The sequence below is a fragment of the Acartia tonsa genome, chromosome 1 (assembly GCF_053477335.1).
Source record: "Acartia tonsa isolate MP-2025a chromosome 1, ASM5347733v1, whole genome shotgun sequence".
In the NCBI taxonomy this organism is placed as follows: Eukaryota; Metazoa; Arthropoda; class Copepoda; order Calanoida; family Acartiidae; genus Acartia; species Acartia tonsa.
The window spans coordinates 37,911,335-37,924,286 of NC_137260.1; the positions used below are offsets into that span (position 1 = coordinate 37,911,335).

At 30.9% G+C, this 12,952-nt stretch overlaps 1 protein-coding gene across 1 annotated transcript; it reads left to right on the forward strand.

Moving 5' to 3' along the window:
* Nucleotides 1-1,302: 1,302 nt before the first annotated feature.
* Nucleotides 1,303-11,302, forward strand: LOC145318601 (uncharacterized). Its single transcript, XM_080159988.1, has 7 exons — nucleotides 1,303-1,348; nucleotides 1,908-2,017; nucleotides 2,339-2,431; nucleotides 5,219-5,284; nucleotides 6,071-10,018; nucleotides 10,199-10,447; nucleotides 10,613-11,302. The coding sequence occupies exons 2-7, from the start codon at nucleotides 1,909-1,911 to the stop codon at nucleotides 10,696-10,698; spliced, it is 4,551 nt and encodes a 1,516-aa protein (XP_080016114.1). The 5' UTR covers nucleotides 1,303-1,348; nucleotide 1,908; the 3' UTR covers nucleotides 10,699-11,302.
* The last annotated feature ends 1,650 nt before the right edge of the window (nucleotides 11,303-12,952 follow it).

The window sequence follows — 12,952 nt, forward strand, 5'->3', positions numbered from 1 at the left end:
TCTCTTTCTCTCTCTCTCTCTCTCTCTCTCTCTCTTTCTCTCTCTCTCTCTCTCTCTCTCTCTCTCTCTCTCTCTCTCTCTTTCTCTCTTACAGAATCTCTACTTTTGGCCTTTGGTCTCTGGTGTCTCTCTCTCTCCCTCTCTCTCCACTAAAAATAGCTATCCTATATTTTAATCCTTTATTGTACTTTATTAGCTCTAAGTATGTGAAAAATAATTATTAGATTGACAAAAACATTTAAATTAATTGTCCACTTACTTAATCTTAGTTTTGCAATTATTTGCAAATTTTGGGTGCCGTTTTTTAAAAATATATTAGAATTACAAGTTTTTTTTGTCTGAAGCTTAAGATATCAAGGACTATTTAACTAATTGGATTTTCCTTTTTAGAGAAGCTTCCTATTGGTTTCGGAATGATTTTATACTATTTACTTTTAAAAATTTAGGTTTTGGGTTGTTTTCTTCCTATTATTCTGCCCCCTTCTTCCTAATACGGAGCCCATGGATGCTTGGGGCACAGCCGCTAGTTGAATACTTAAGTTAATTAATCCTTCTGCTATTTTATATTATCAAACTACTTTCAAACGATTTTGTCAAAAATTTAGTGTATAGTAGCTATACATAGACATGTGAACTCTATTACCCCATATATCATGAATCTATCTAATTATCTGTATTATATTAGGTATTGTTGTGTGCATGCTGGTTAGGAAGCATGGTTTATACTTTCTACCTGTCCATATTGATTTAATTTATATCACACTCATGACTTATAGACTTTCCTTTCACAAATTTTGTGTATTTATTATATCATTATATATTAGAACCTAATTTTCTACATTTTTATGGTTTGAAGTATATCAATACAATAAATACTTTTTAATTATTTTATTTTAACAATAACAAGGACAATTCTGTTCATAGGTAGCGTAGTATGAAAACTGTAATTAACTGTTTAATGGTATATTAAATTTACTATTGGTATAGCCCTAGCCTCTAGAGGTTTTGACCAAAGTTAGGGTGGGAAACGTTAAGCAATTATAAGATGTTAATAAAACATATCTTTTTAAGCAATACAAAACACCGCAGTACTTTCATTTTTCTTCTGAAAAGCATATACATCGGTTCTGAAGATAGTAAGATTTAAAAAGTAGAAAGGACGAAAGGACAGATGTAAATTCGCTACTACAAAACTGTTCCAATATGAAATAAATAGGGGTAGTAGTTAGTTACAAAGCTGATAACTCTTCTATACTCTATTGATAATATTCTCTCTGTGCAACAAAGCTGATAAAACCAGTGTTGAGGTGAGTATAGTTTGCTGGATTATTCGGGTCTGTTAAGTCAGGTATTATCATATTATAATCCCTATGTTTTACATAAATACGAGTTTAGCTGTTCTTTAAATCAATTCATATGTTTGTTTTTAAACTATTTGTATTGTATTATGATCTATTCAAATATTTAGAAAGAAAAAACTTTCTAAAGTGAATAATATTAGTGTTAATGTACATATTAAAGTAAAACTACCAATTAACTTATTGTAAGCATTATTCAATTATTATACAATTTATCCGGCCCTTTTTTTCTCCAAAAATTTAAATACTCTATAAAACGACTTTTATGTATTAAAAGATATTTGTAATAGTTTAAGTAAAGCTACTATTTTATTTACTTATTTAGATACTTTCCTAGATTAGTAAATTAAAAGCTTGCTTAAACTTGCTTTAATAGTGTATTGTAATGATGTAAAAATATAATTTGAAAGCTATTATTTTATTTTCTAGTTTTAGTTAGCCTTTTCATAGCTTGTGTCAGTCCGTCAATATGTTCGTCTGTAACGTAAATGATAGCTTTGCATAGAAGCGCAACTGCTCTAAAATATGTAATAACTTGTGTATTGACAGGATGACAGATACAGCACCATACAGTATGTCTGGTTCAAGTCCGGATGCGCCCATGTTTGTGAGGATAACCCTCCCTGAGGGGTTGGAGAATATGCTGGAATCATTATCAAAGGAACAATTCATATCCTTGTTTTAAAGAGACAGTCTTTTTTGAGAAGTGAATGCTTTTTATGATACTTTCTATCCAGAATTATGATATAGGACGGGATATACCACAATGTTCTTTTTGTTTTAATCGCGTAATTGAGGAACCAAATCAATCTTTTACTAAATTAAATCTTCAAACTAGGCTTTTTGTTAACTTAGTCAAGAAGAGAATTTTATGTCCAATATTATTTTGCCTTAATAGATCTATTAATGCTTATTTACAAAATTTAAAAAAAATTACCAAACACCTTTGCTCTTACATAAAAAAAAACTATGAATTGTTCAGGAGGTTTTAAAACAACAACCCACAGAAGAAGAATTCTATGAGTTTGCTGCAAACCATTTTGAAAACTTAATTATTGAAAGACAAGAAAAAGGTATTTTAATTTATTAAAAGTCTTGAGTACAAAGCTTACTTTATATGTCAATTTAAATGGAGAAAAACAACCTACATTTTATACACTATAGCCAAGCCAAATGTCATTTGGAAATCTAGGAATCTAAATTTTAGTAAATTGGGGAAAGGTCAATTTTTGGGTAATTGGCTGTCCCTCCCTTCAATAAATACAATCCTAGTATGTATTGCCTGTAGTAGGTATATTCCATGGAAGCAAATCTTAATAATCTATCAAGCGGTATCAAACGGACGAACTGACATTATTTATTTTATGTTATTGTATATATAGCTGCTGTAATTATAAGTCTAAGAAAATTGTCTCGACATAAATGATTAAATAGATAATGATTTAAATAAATTAAAGGATAGTACAGTACAAAATAGTGTCTGCAATTGTCGCAAAAATAAAACAATAGACTATAATACAGCAACAGTTTATAATTAAAGTAAAAGTAAAGTATTGTTAAAAACAAAAGTAATAGCCAAGCTCCTGGAATAGTTTTTATTTCAAGACTTAATCATAGATTAGTTCTTCAAGTATTACAGTTTTTATCCCTTTAAGTATGACGGTATTTCACGTGTAGCTAACCGTCAGACGTTGAGGCTTTCCGAAATTAGTTTTGGAGGAGCTACGATTCTAAAAAGTACTCTGTATTATGTCAAAATACAGAAAGAAGTACAATTCAAGGAAAACTTTTTGTGTACCTATAAATTTAATACAAAACCTGACAAAAAAGATGTTTTACATTGTTTAGAAACTTTTAATTACAGGGACAGGGATGTAGCATATAAAAAAAAATATTTTACTTTTTCTTTGATGATACTAATTACAGAATACGCATTAAACACATTTTAATACATAAAAAATTAAAAGTTGACGGAAAAAAATGAATTATCCTTTGATAATTGTCCAAAGGTGCAATGCTTGTTCTGTCTATGAAGTTTTTTTGATGGTGGATGGGTGTAAAGAGTTTATTTGTTTAATAGGGATGATATTATCCATAAAAGCGAAGCTCTGAAAACGAACGGTAGAACAAACTAAATCAGCTGAATTAAATCTTAAAAATTGTATATAACCTTATTGCAATGTTGAAAAAATACATAATCTTGTTTAAGGACTTGATTGCAGAGACGCTTCGCTTATAAAAGATCTTTGTTATCCAAGAAATCTTTGTTAAAAAAGATAGATGAATAGGACAATTATATCATAGAAAATTTTTTTTAAAAAAAGTTAAAATCAGCATTTTTTTTAATGGACGTACACAGATTATAACGATTATAGAGTTCTTACACTTTCAAAATTGTACCTTATTATTAAAAGAATCATCATCTAAAGTTTGAGATAATTTTAGTTTTTATTTCTTTATTGCTGTTCTACATATATTGATAAGTGCAGCATAAAAAATTACATTCTTTTATTTTATCTTGGTTATGACTGTAAAATAAGATCTAAAGCTTGGGCGTCAAAAGGCAGGTTTTATCCTTGCTTTATACAAAGAGAAGTGTTACACCCCGACTTCCCAATCCCCCTCAAATAACCCTTGAACACGTCATCATTGATTCTCATCCTTTGCGGATATTTTGTTGTTAGTAAAGTTTTAGACACCATAAAATTATAAACTATTTTGTCTTCCTGCTGCAATAACAATAAATGTCTCATTTTTACTTCAAGAATCAATGTAAACCTAATTTCTATTTAGAAGCAAAGTTACTTTACAACTTTTTGGTTGGTTTTTAATGCTCTCGAAGACATTGTGGAAATTCTTAAAGTGAATTACAATTTAATTTATAAACTTAATGAAATTTATTAAAGTGGTCATTAAAAATATCGAGGATTTGTGTTATAAGTTTAAAATAAATCGAATTTAATTATTTGCTCTGAAAGATTGGTTTTTTATAAATCAATGTTATAGAAAAAAATATAACTATTTTTCATTTTATTAATTAAAAAAAAAGATTACCATTATTAACTGAAAGAACATGAATATACTTAAATTTCTTTTGAGGCGAAACAATAAAAAAAATCTACTGCTAGCAAATTAGAAATAAGAAACTTACTCAACAAAAAATACAGGAAAATAGAAAATAAAAAAAATACTTTTTTAGAAAAAGAAAGAGAAATTGTTAGGAAACAAAAAAAAATTCTTATTGTGAAAATCAATATTGAACTGTTAAATAATGTGGAAAGTAGGGACCTCCGCTAATTCATAAAGTTCTTTTGAAAAAAACTAAAAACTAAAAACAGACAATAGAAACATATAATTTTAGCCCCTTACAATGTACAATGATAAATGAAATATAATTCGTTTCGGCTGTGGGCTTATTTGATTGTGAGAGAACTGACCAACCCACAGACTGTCATTACTTTTGTTTAAGTTTGTGATATGGCATCACAGTCCAAAAATTTCAGTTAACCTAATTTGCTCTAATATATTACCCAATTAGACACCTAGAGACTACAAATCTAATTGTTCAAGAGATCTTATGCTTCAGAAAAATACTTAATGTTCTTTTTGGTGGCCTATAAATAATAATAGCCTATAATAATCCTGGGACCTAAATAAAATGGAGAACTCGATTTGTCTAGTGGTTTACTAGATCTGAATACCAGGATATTATATTATGATAATTTCTTTGTTAAATTAAAAAGTATTTATATTTTGTTATTTTATTTTATTGTTTTCTTTTTGTTCATGATTTTCTGATGGACAAATTTGTTCTTGTAATTTTAAATACTAAATATATCAATTGTTTCTTTTATTTTTAGAGAAAACTGAAAAGATAGTTGAGAAATCAAACGAGAAAAAAGAAAGGGAAGATCAAAATCTGGAAGGTAAAATCATTATCAATAAAAGTATTATAAAATTACATCTATTATATCAGGCGTGTTCCTAGATTTTGCATTGTGTACAGAGAACACAAAAAGTTTGACACCATTTTTTCTTAAAATTCAAAGAGGAGAAGGGTATAATGAATAGTTAATTGGTTAATTAGAAACTACAAATAATTAAGTACAAATAGAATGTTTTCAGACTACACCCCCCCCTCACCCCTTCTTCTTATAGATACTTATAGTATACTTCTCCACATGTTGGGTTAGGTAATTACTTTACTCCCCCAAACCTACATCCCCCTCTTGAACAAATATATATAGTTTTATAGTTAGACAGAAGCAATAAAACCCTTTCCTTATAATATTCAAGGCTACAGAAACATAATAAAATAATCTTCATTTGAATCCAATATTGGATTATTCAAATTCCTGATAAACTCAAGTTATAAATTTGATTCCTATTAATAGTTCATCAATAATTTATTATTAATTCTAAAACAAGATATTATTGGGATCAAGTAAAAATTGAGAATGCTTTTCTTGGTTCATTTAAAAGCGTTCATCCAAACTATTGCAAAGGATGTCCCCTTGATTTTACACCTCTGCTCTGGAAGTCCTAACTTTGTATGGTAATGAGTTGCACCCGTTAAGGACAAAAACATTCCCACCTAATATATAAGAATTGTCTCATAAACCTTACAATCACAGAAATTTAGTTAAAATGTATATCATTCTGTTTTCAACTTGATTCTATCTATATATTTAACATCCTATTTTTTATTTCAGTTGTTGATATTGACCTTGAGGATCCTGAAGTTGGAAATGCAGCACAAAAGATCCAAGCTAGCTTTAGGGGACATCAAACAAGAAAAACTTTAAAACAACAGAAAGAGGAGGAAAAAAAGAAAGAGGAAGAAGAGGAGATTGATATAGACTTAAATGACCCTGATGTAGGTAATGCAGCTGTTAAAATTCAAGCAGGATTCAGAGGACATCAAACAAGAAAAGCAATGAAGAACATGGCTGAAGAGGAAGTGAAATTAGAAGAGGAAGAAATTGATATTGATCTTGATGATCCTGAGGTTGGTAATGCAGCTGTCATGATACAAGCAGGCTTTAGAGGGCACCAGACCAGAAAGGCTATGAAAAATAAGGAGGCAAAGGTTGAACAAGAAGTTAAACAAGAAGAAGAGGAAATTGATATTGATCTTAATGATCCTGAAGTTGGTAATGCTGCTGTTAAGATCCAAGCAAGCTTCAGAGGACATCAGACTAGGAAAGGAATGAAAAATAAAGAAGAAAAGGTTGAAGAACAACCATCACCAGAGGAGGAAGAAATTGATATAGATTTAAATGATCCTGAGGTTGGAAATGCAGCAGTCAAAATTCAAGCTGGATTTAGGGGTCACCAGACAAGAAAAGCAATGAAAAATAAAGATGATAAAGAAGAAGAAACACCACCCCAAGAGGAGGAAGAAATAGATATTGATTTGAATGATCCTGAGGTAGGTAATGCTGCAGTCAAAATTCAAGCCGGATTTAGGGGTCACCAGACAAGAAAAGCAATGAAAAATAAAGACACAGAAGAGAAAGATAGTGCTAATGAAGAAGAAAAACAAGAAGAGGAAGAAATTGACATTGATCTTAATGATCCTGAAGTTGGAAATGCAGCTGTTAAAATCCAAGCAAGCTTCAGAGGACATCAGACTAGGAAAGGAATGAAAAATAAAGAAGAAAAGGTTCAAGAAGAAACACCTCCAGAGGAGGAAATAGATATTGATTTGAATGACCCCGAGGTTGGAAATGCTGCAGTCAAAATTCAAGCAGGATTTAGGGGTCACCAGACAAGAAAAGCAATGAAAAACAAAGACACAGAAGAGATTGATGGTGCTACTGAAGAACTAAAACAAGAAGAGGAAGAAATTGATATTGATCTCAATGATCCTGAAGTTGGCAATGCAGCTGTTAAAATCCAAGCAAGCTTCAGAGGACATCAGACCAGGAAAGGAATGAAAAATAAAGAAGATAAGGTTGGAGAAGAACCACCTCCAGAGGAGGAAATAGACATTGACCTAAATGACCCAGAAGTTGGAAATGCTGCAGTTAAAATTCAAGCAGGATTCAGAGGTCACCAAACAAGAAAGGCAATGAAGAATAAAGGTAATGAAGAAATAGATGGTGATACTGTAGAACAAAAACAAGAAGAGGAAGAAATTGACATTGACCTTAATGATCCAGAAGTAGGAAATGCTGCAGTAAAGATTCAAGCTGGGTTTAGAGGACATCAAACTAGAAAGGCCATGAAAAACAAAGAAGGAGCTAATGAAGAACAGGTGGAAACTGAAGCCAAAGTAGAGGAGGAAGAAATTGATATAGATCTTAATGACCCTGATGTTGGAAATGCTGCAGTAAAGATTCAAGCTGGATTTAGAGGTCACCAAACAAGGAAAGCAATGAAAAATAAAGGGGCAGATGAAACTACTATGAATGAAACTCAACCAGCACCAGAGGAAGAAGATATTGACATTGACTTGAATGATCCAGATGTTGGCAATGCAGCAGTTAAAATTCAGGCTGGATTTAGAGGGCACCAGACTCGTAAAGCTATGAAAACCAAAAAGGAGGAACCTGAACATATTAAAGAAACACAGGTTCAAGAAGAGGAAGAAATTGATATAGACCTTAATGATCCTGAGGTTGGAAATGCAGCTGTAAAAATTCAAGCAGGATTTAGAGGTCATCAGACAAGAAAAGCTATGAAGAACCAAGAAGTTGAACAAACTGAAAATAATGAAGGGCATGCACAAGATCAAGAAGATGAAATTGATATAGATCTTAATGATCCAGATGTTGGAAATGCAGCTGTCAAAATACAAGCAGGTTTCAGAGGTCATCAAACAAGAAAAGCAATGAAAAATAAAGAAGTTGTGAAGGATGATCAAGCTGAAGAACAAAGTCCTGCAGCAGAGGAAGAAGAAATTGATATTGATTTGAATGATCCTGAAGTGGGTAATGCAGCAGTGAAAATTCAGGCTGGGTTTAGGGGACATCAAACAAGAAAGTCTATGAAAAATAAAGGAGAGACTACTGTGGAAGAAACTAAATCTGCTACAAAACAGCAAGAAGAAGAGGAAATTGATATTGATTTAAATGATCCAGAGGTAGGGAATGCTGCTGTCAAAATTCAAGCAGGTTTTCGTGGGCATCAAACAAGGAAAGCAATGAAAAATGAAGATGCTGATGAGCTGCCAGCAGAGGAAGGACCAACAAAACAGGAGGATGAGGAAATTGATATTGACCTAAATGATCCTGAGGTAGGAAATGCAGCTGTCAAAATTCAAGCAGGTTTTAGAGGTCATCAGACCAGAAAAGCAATGAAAAATAAAGATCAAGCTGAAGAGGAGGCAAAAGAAACTGAAGAAGAAATTGACATTGATTTAAATGATCCAGAAGTTGGAAATGCAGCTGTGAAAATTCAAGCTGGGTTCAGAGGACATCAAACTCGCAAAGCAATAAAAAATAAGGAAAATGCAGAAGAATCACAGGGTGAAGTAGAAAAAGAAGGTAATGAAAAAAATCAAGAGGAAGAAGAAATAGATATTGACCTAGAAGATCCAGATGTGGCTAATGCAGCAACTAAAATACAAGCTGGATTTAGGGGACATCAAGCAAGAAAAGAAGTACAGAAAAAGAAGGAAGAGAAAAAACCAGCTGAGGAGAGTGAAACAGCAAATGATGAAGAAATAGATATTGATTTAGATGATCCTGAAGTAGGTGCAGCTGCTACAAAAATACAAGCTGGATTCAGAGGATTGCAGTCAAGAAAAGAGGTAAAGAAAATGAAAGAAGAAAAAGAAGGAAAAGCTGAAAATATGACAGAAAATGAAGCAGTTATTGACAAAGAGACTGTTGAAGAGATTGACATTGATTTAAATGATCCAGATGTTGAACAAGCAGCAACTAAAATACAAGCTGGATTTAAAGGCATGAAAGCAAGAAAAGAAGTGGCCAAGAAGAAAGAGGAAATGTTGTGTGGTGACCCAAAGAATGACATTCAAGAAATTGTCAGTGAAGAAGTGACCAATGATGGCAAAATTATAGAGGACCCCCCTGGAGAAGAAAATCAGTCAATACCTGACAATCTTGATCTTGAAGATTGGTCAGAAAACATTGCTGCTGTTGGTGCTATTCCCTTTAAGACTCATGATACAAATTTAGCAAGCATTGTTGAAACAAGCAAGACAGGTTTAGCTGCAGATCTAAAAACAAATGATTATTCTAATAATAGAAGTGAAGAAAGTGTTGAAACTATACCAATCACTGTCTACCTTTCTGACAATGACCGGTCATCTAAGGTGATCAGTATATTTTTGTCAGAAAAGCAAATAGATGCAGCAAAAACTCTAATTTCAAAATGTCATTTAAATAATCTCAAGCCTGAGTACTTAGAAATTAATCCTTCTGGCGAAATACCAGCAATCATTTATGACAAGAATAATGTTGTATCAGGAGAAAAAAGAATTGTAGCATTTATTGAGGAGAAATTTTCTGATCATTCCAATCCATTAATGATTCCATGTTCAACATCAACCAGTGATTATCAAAGTTTCCTGCTTATGTCAGTTAAGTTGGAGGGAATTAATCTGGAGGCAATAGAGACAGGACTTTCTAAGGATAGGGAATCTATCATAATCAAATTGCAGGATCAGCTTGATCAAATGGAGAAAATTAAAGGTAGATATTATATATATAATATTTATTAGATTGTACTGTAACATATTGTAAATTAACTGTGTTTTTGGTTAGTTCTTATAATCCAAATACCTAATTTAGATGTTCATTTCACTTATTAAGAAACAAAAGATAATTGTTATTTTACTTTACTTTTATGAAACAAATTTATTTCTTTTCTAGAATCTGATGAGTTAGTAAAAGACCAAATGGAACAATCAATCAAAAAACTTGAAGAAATAAAAACAACAGCAGAAAATAATGTAGCATTTGAGGCTGAACTGGCAAAACTTGAATCCTTTGCTGAGCTTGTTGATAATGAGCTGAACACAAAGGGTAAATATATTCTTGGTGGAGACTTTGGAGTTCTTGATATACAAGTTGGAGTCCTCATTCACACTCTTCATCTACTTGACTATGATATTCTTAAAGGTATATTTTTTAAGCAATGATTTTATTTAAATATGTATATTAGTGCCTACTAAAAACTGAAATTGTTATTTGAATTTACTTTTAGATCCCTTTATGTAAGTACCCTATAACTAACCGATTTTTCATTTTTTCATTTAAAAAATATGATAGTATTTATTTTATCAGGAAAAGAATATTTGACTCAGTTCTTTGAAGATTTCAAGATGAGGGATTCCTTTCAAGAAACAGTCCTTCTAAAAGATAATTTATAAATTGATAAAGATATGAAACTTATTTGATTTCAGAGAGGTTTCTATTTTTGTTATTATATTTAATGTTATTGATGCAGGGTTAAGGCATTGAATTGTAAAATAATCTTTCTAAATTATTTCTTACAAATTCTTACAAATTACAAAAAAATTTCTAAATAATTTTCTTCCTTCAACTTAAAGTTAATTACCATTTTAGAAATTGAGATAAAATTAATTAATTATCCAATATTTTACCTTATCCCTCATTTAATGTGTGTGAACTTTTATGTCCTCCAGTCCAAAATTGGACAATTACATATTGTGGTAAAAAGTTAGACAAATATCAAAATATTTAGCTTCATGTACATATATTTTCTATGGAAAAGAAAAAATATTTATAAATAAAATAAAAATAATATTTTATCCACTTAAATACATAATCTATAAATCTGTTTAAAAATGTTACTTTTGATAATCAAAATTTTATTGTTAGATAGATTTGTAATTAAAGTATTTTTTATTTTATGATTAGAATCAAAGTTGGTATTGTTCACTCAGTATTATATTATCTGTTGTACCTAATATGTATTAATATTGTAAACTTGAAATAGATAATTTTTTATAATTTGTTTTCATGGGAAAAGCTGAAGTTTGTCATCCCTAAAGTATATTTCAAGATAAGCCATTTCACAAACGAACTGTGCATATTTAAAACTTAATCCTTATTTAAACAAGATGTCTGTCTGTCTGTTTGTCTGTACCAAAGGATCTTGCTAGCCGCTGAACCGATCGGGTTCTCCTTGACAGGGCAGCTTCTCATAGGTCCTGGGAAGGTTTATAACTATTTTGGGGGAGGGTACCACCACCCTCCCAAAAGAAATCACCCCTATAAAAAAATTAACCCCCCCCAAAAAAAAAAAAAAAATTCCCCCCCCAAAAATTTTTTTTTTTCTTAAATCTAAAATAAAATATAAAATAATAGGCCTCTAGGGGCGTAGTCGCTAGTGTAGGAAAAAAGTAATAAAATGAATATACAGAAGAAAATTAAGATTGCATACTTTGTTCAGCCATTGATTAAAACTTGATAAATAAAATAGAATATTATATTAAATACCTACTAAAAAATTTTGTTTTTCAAGATGCAGTGAATAAAAAGTTGAAATACGATTCCCAAAAATCCTAATTATGCCATATCGAACATCAATTTAGCCTGAAAAATACTAGGCTCCAAAAAAGTAATACAAAAGCTGTGTCATGTTTCTAATCTTCAACTAAAAACAATAAATAAACAAGTAATTAAAAATTAAACTTTTATAGATATAAAGAAATGCATGAAAAAAAGGATGACAATATCCATAAAAGCGAAGCTCTGAAACGGTATGACAAACGAACGTTAACACTTGCAAAGTGTTAGAACTGAATAATCAGAATATAAATGTATAACAGTCGAAACAAAATTGTAAGTAAATTTGTTGAAAAAAATGGTTAAATACGGGATAATCAGATCAATCGGATTATTATTTAACATCACAATTTGTTGTTAAAAAAGTTAAAAATCAACATGTTTAAATGTACGTACGGACATTTGATAACGACTATAGAGCTGCTACGCTTTCTAAATCGTACCTAACTACTTATACAGGAATCAACAAGCAAAGTTTGAAATCGATAGGACAATTCTAAGGTGCCTAAATTAACGAAAAAAGCTATCAGTTCCAGAAATTTACAAAATATCTGAAATGTGTTAAGAAATATATAAAAGTTGATTAATAAACAGTAGCATCTTCTCAGTAGATTTCAAAAGCTAAGTTCAGCTAAGAAAATTATGGTTCCAAAGGAAAATTCAAATCTCCTCTGTTGCTTGGAAGGGATAGACGGACAGACAAAGCTATTTATAGAGTAAATTCTCAGCCCAGTTATTTTCCTTATAAAAATCAAATATCCACCTTAGCATTACCAACAGACCCTAACACGTATAGAATGGGTGATCCATTATCTAAGAAAATTGCACTACAAAAATTCAGACATCTACTTAAACAGAACTTCAATAACTTACATTTCACCTTCAGAACTTTTTATGTATCCTAGACCTTAAATGACGTACCAAAGGACAATATAAATTTGTACTGGGTGTAAATAGGAATCAGCCGTTTATCTTAATTAGCCTCCAAGAAAATCAAGTTAGTGTTGCTTTCGGATGGTAGGAAAGACATTTTAATTAAAAAGTAGCTTCGCTTCTTTCAAGCATATGTTGGATAAAATCTGGACATTATCA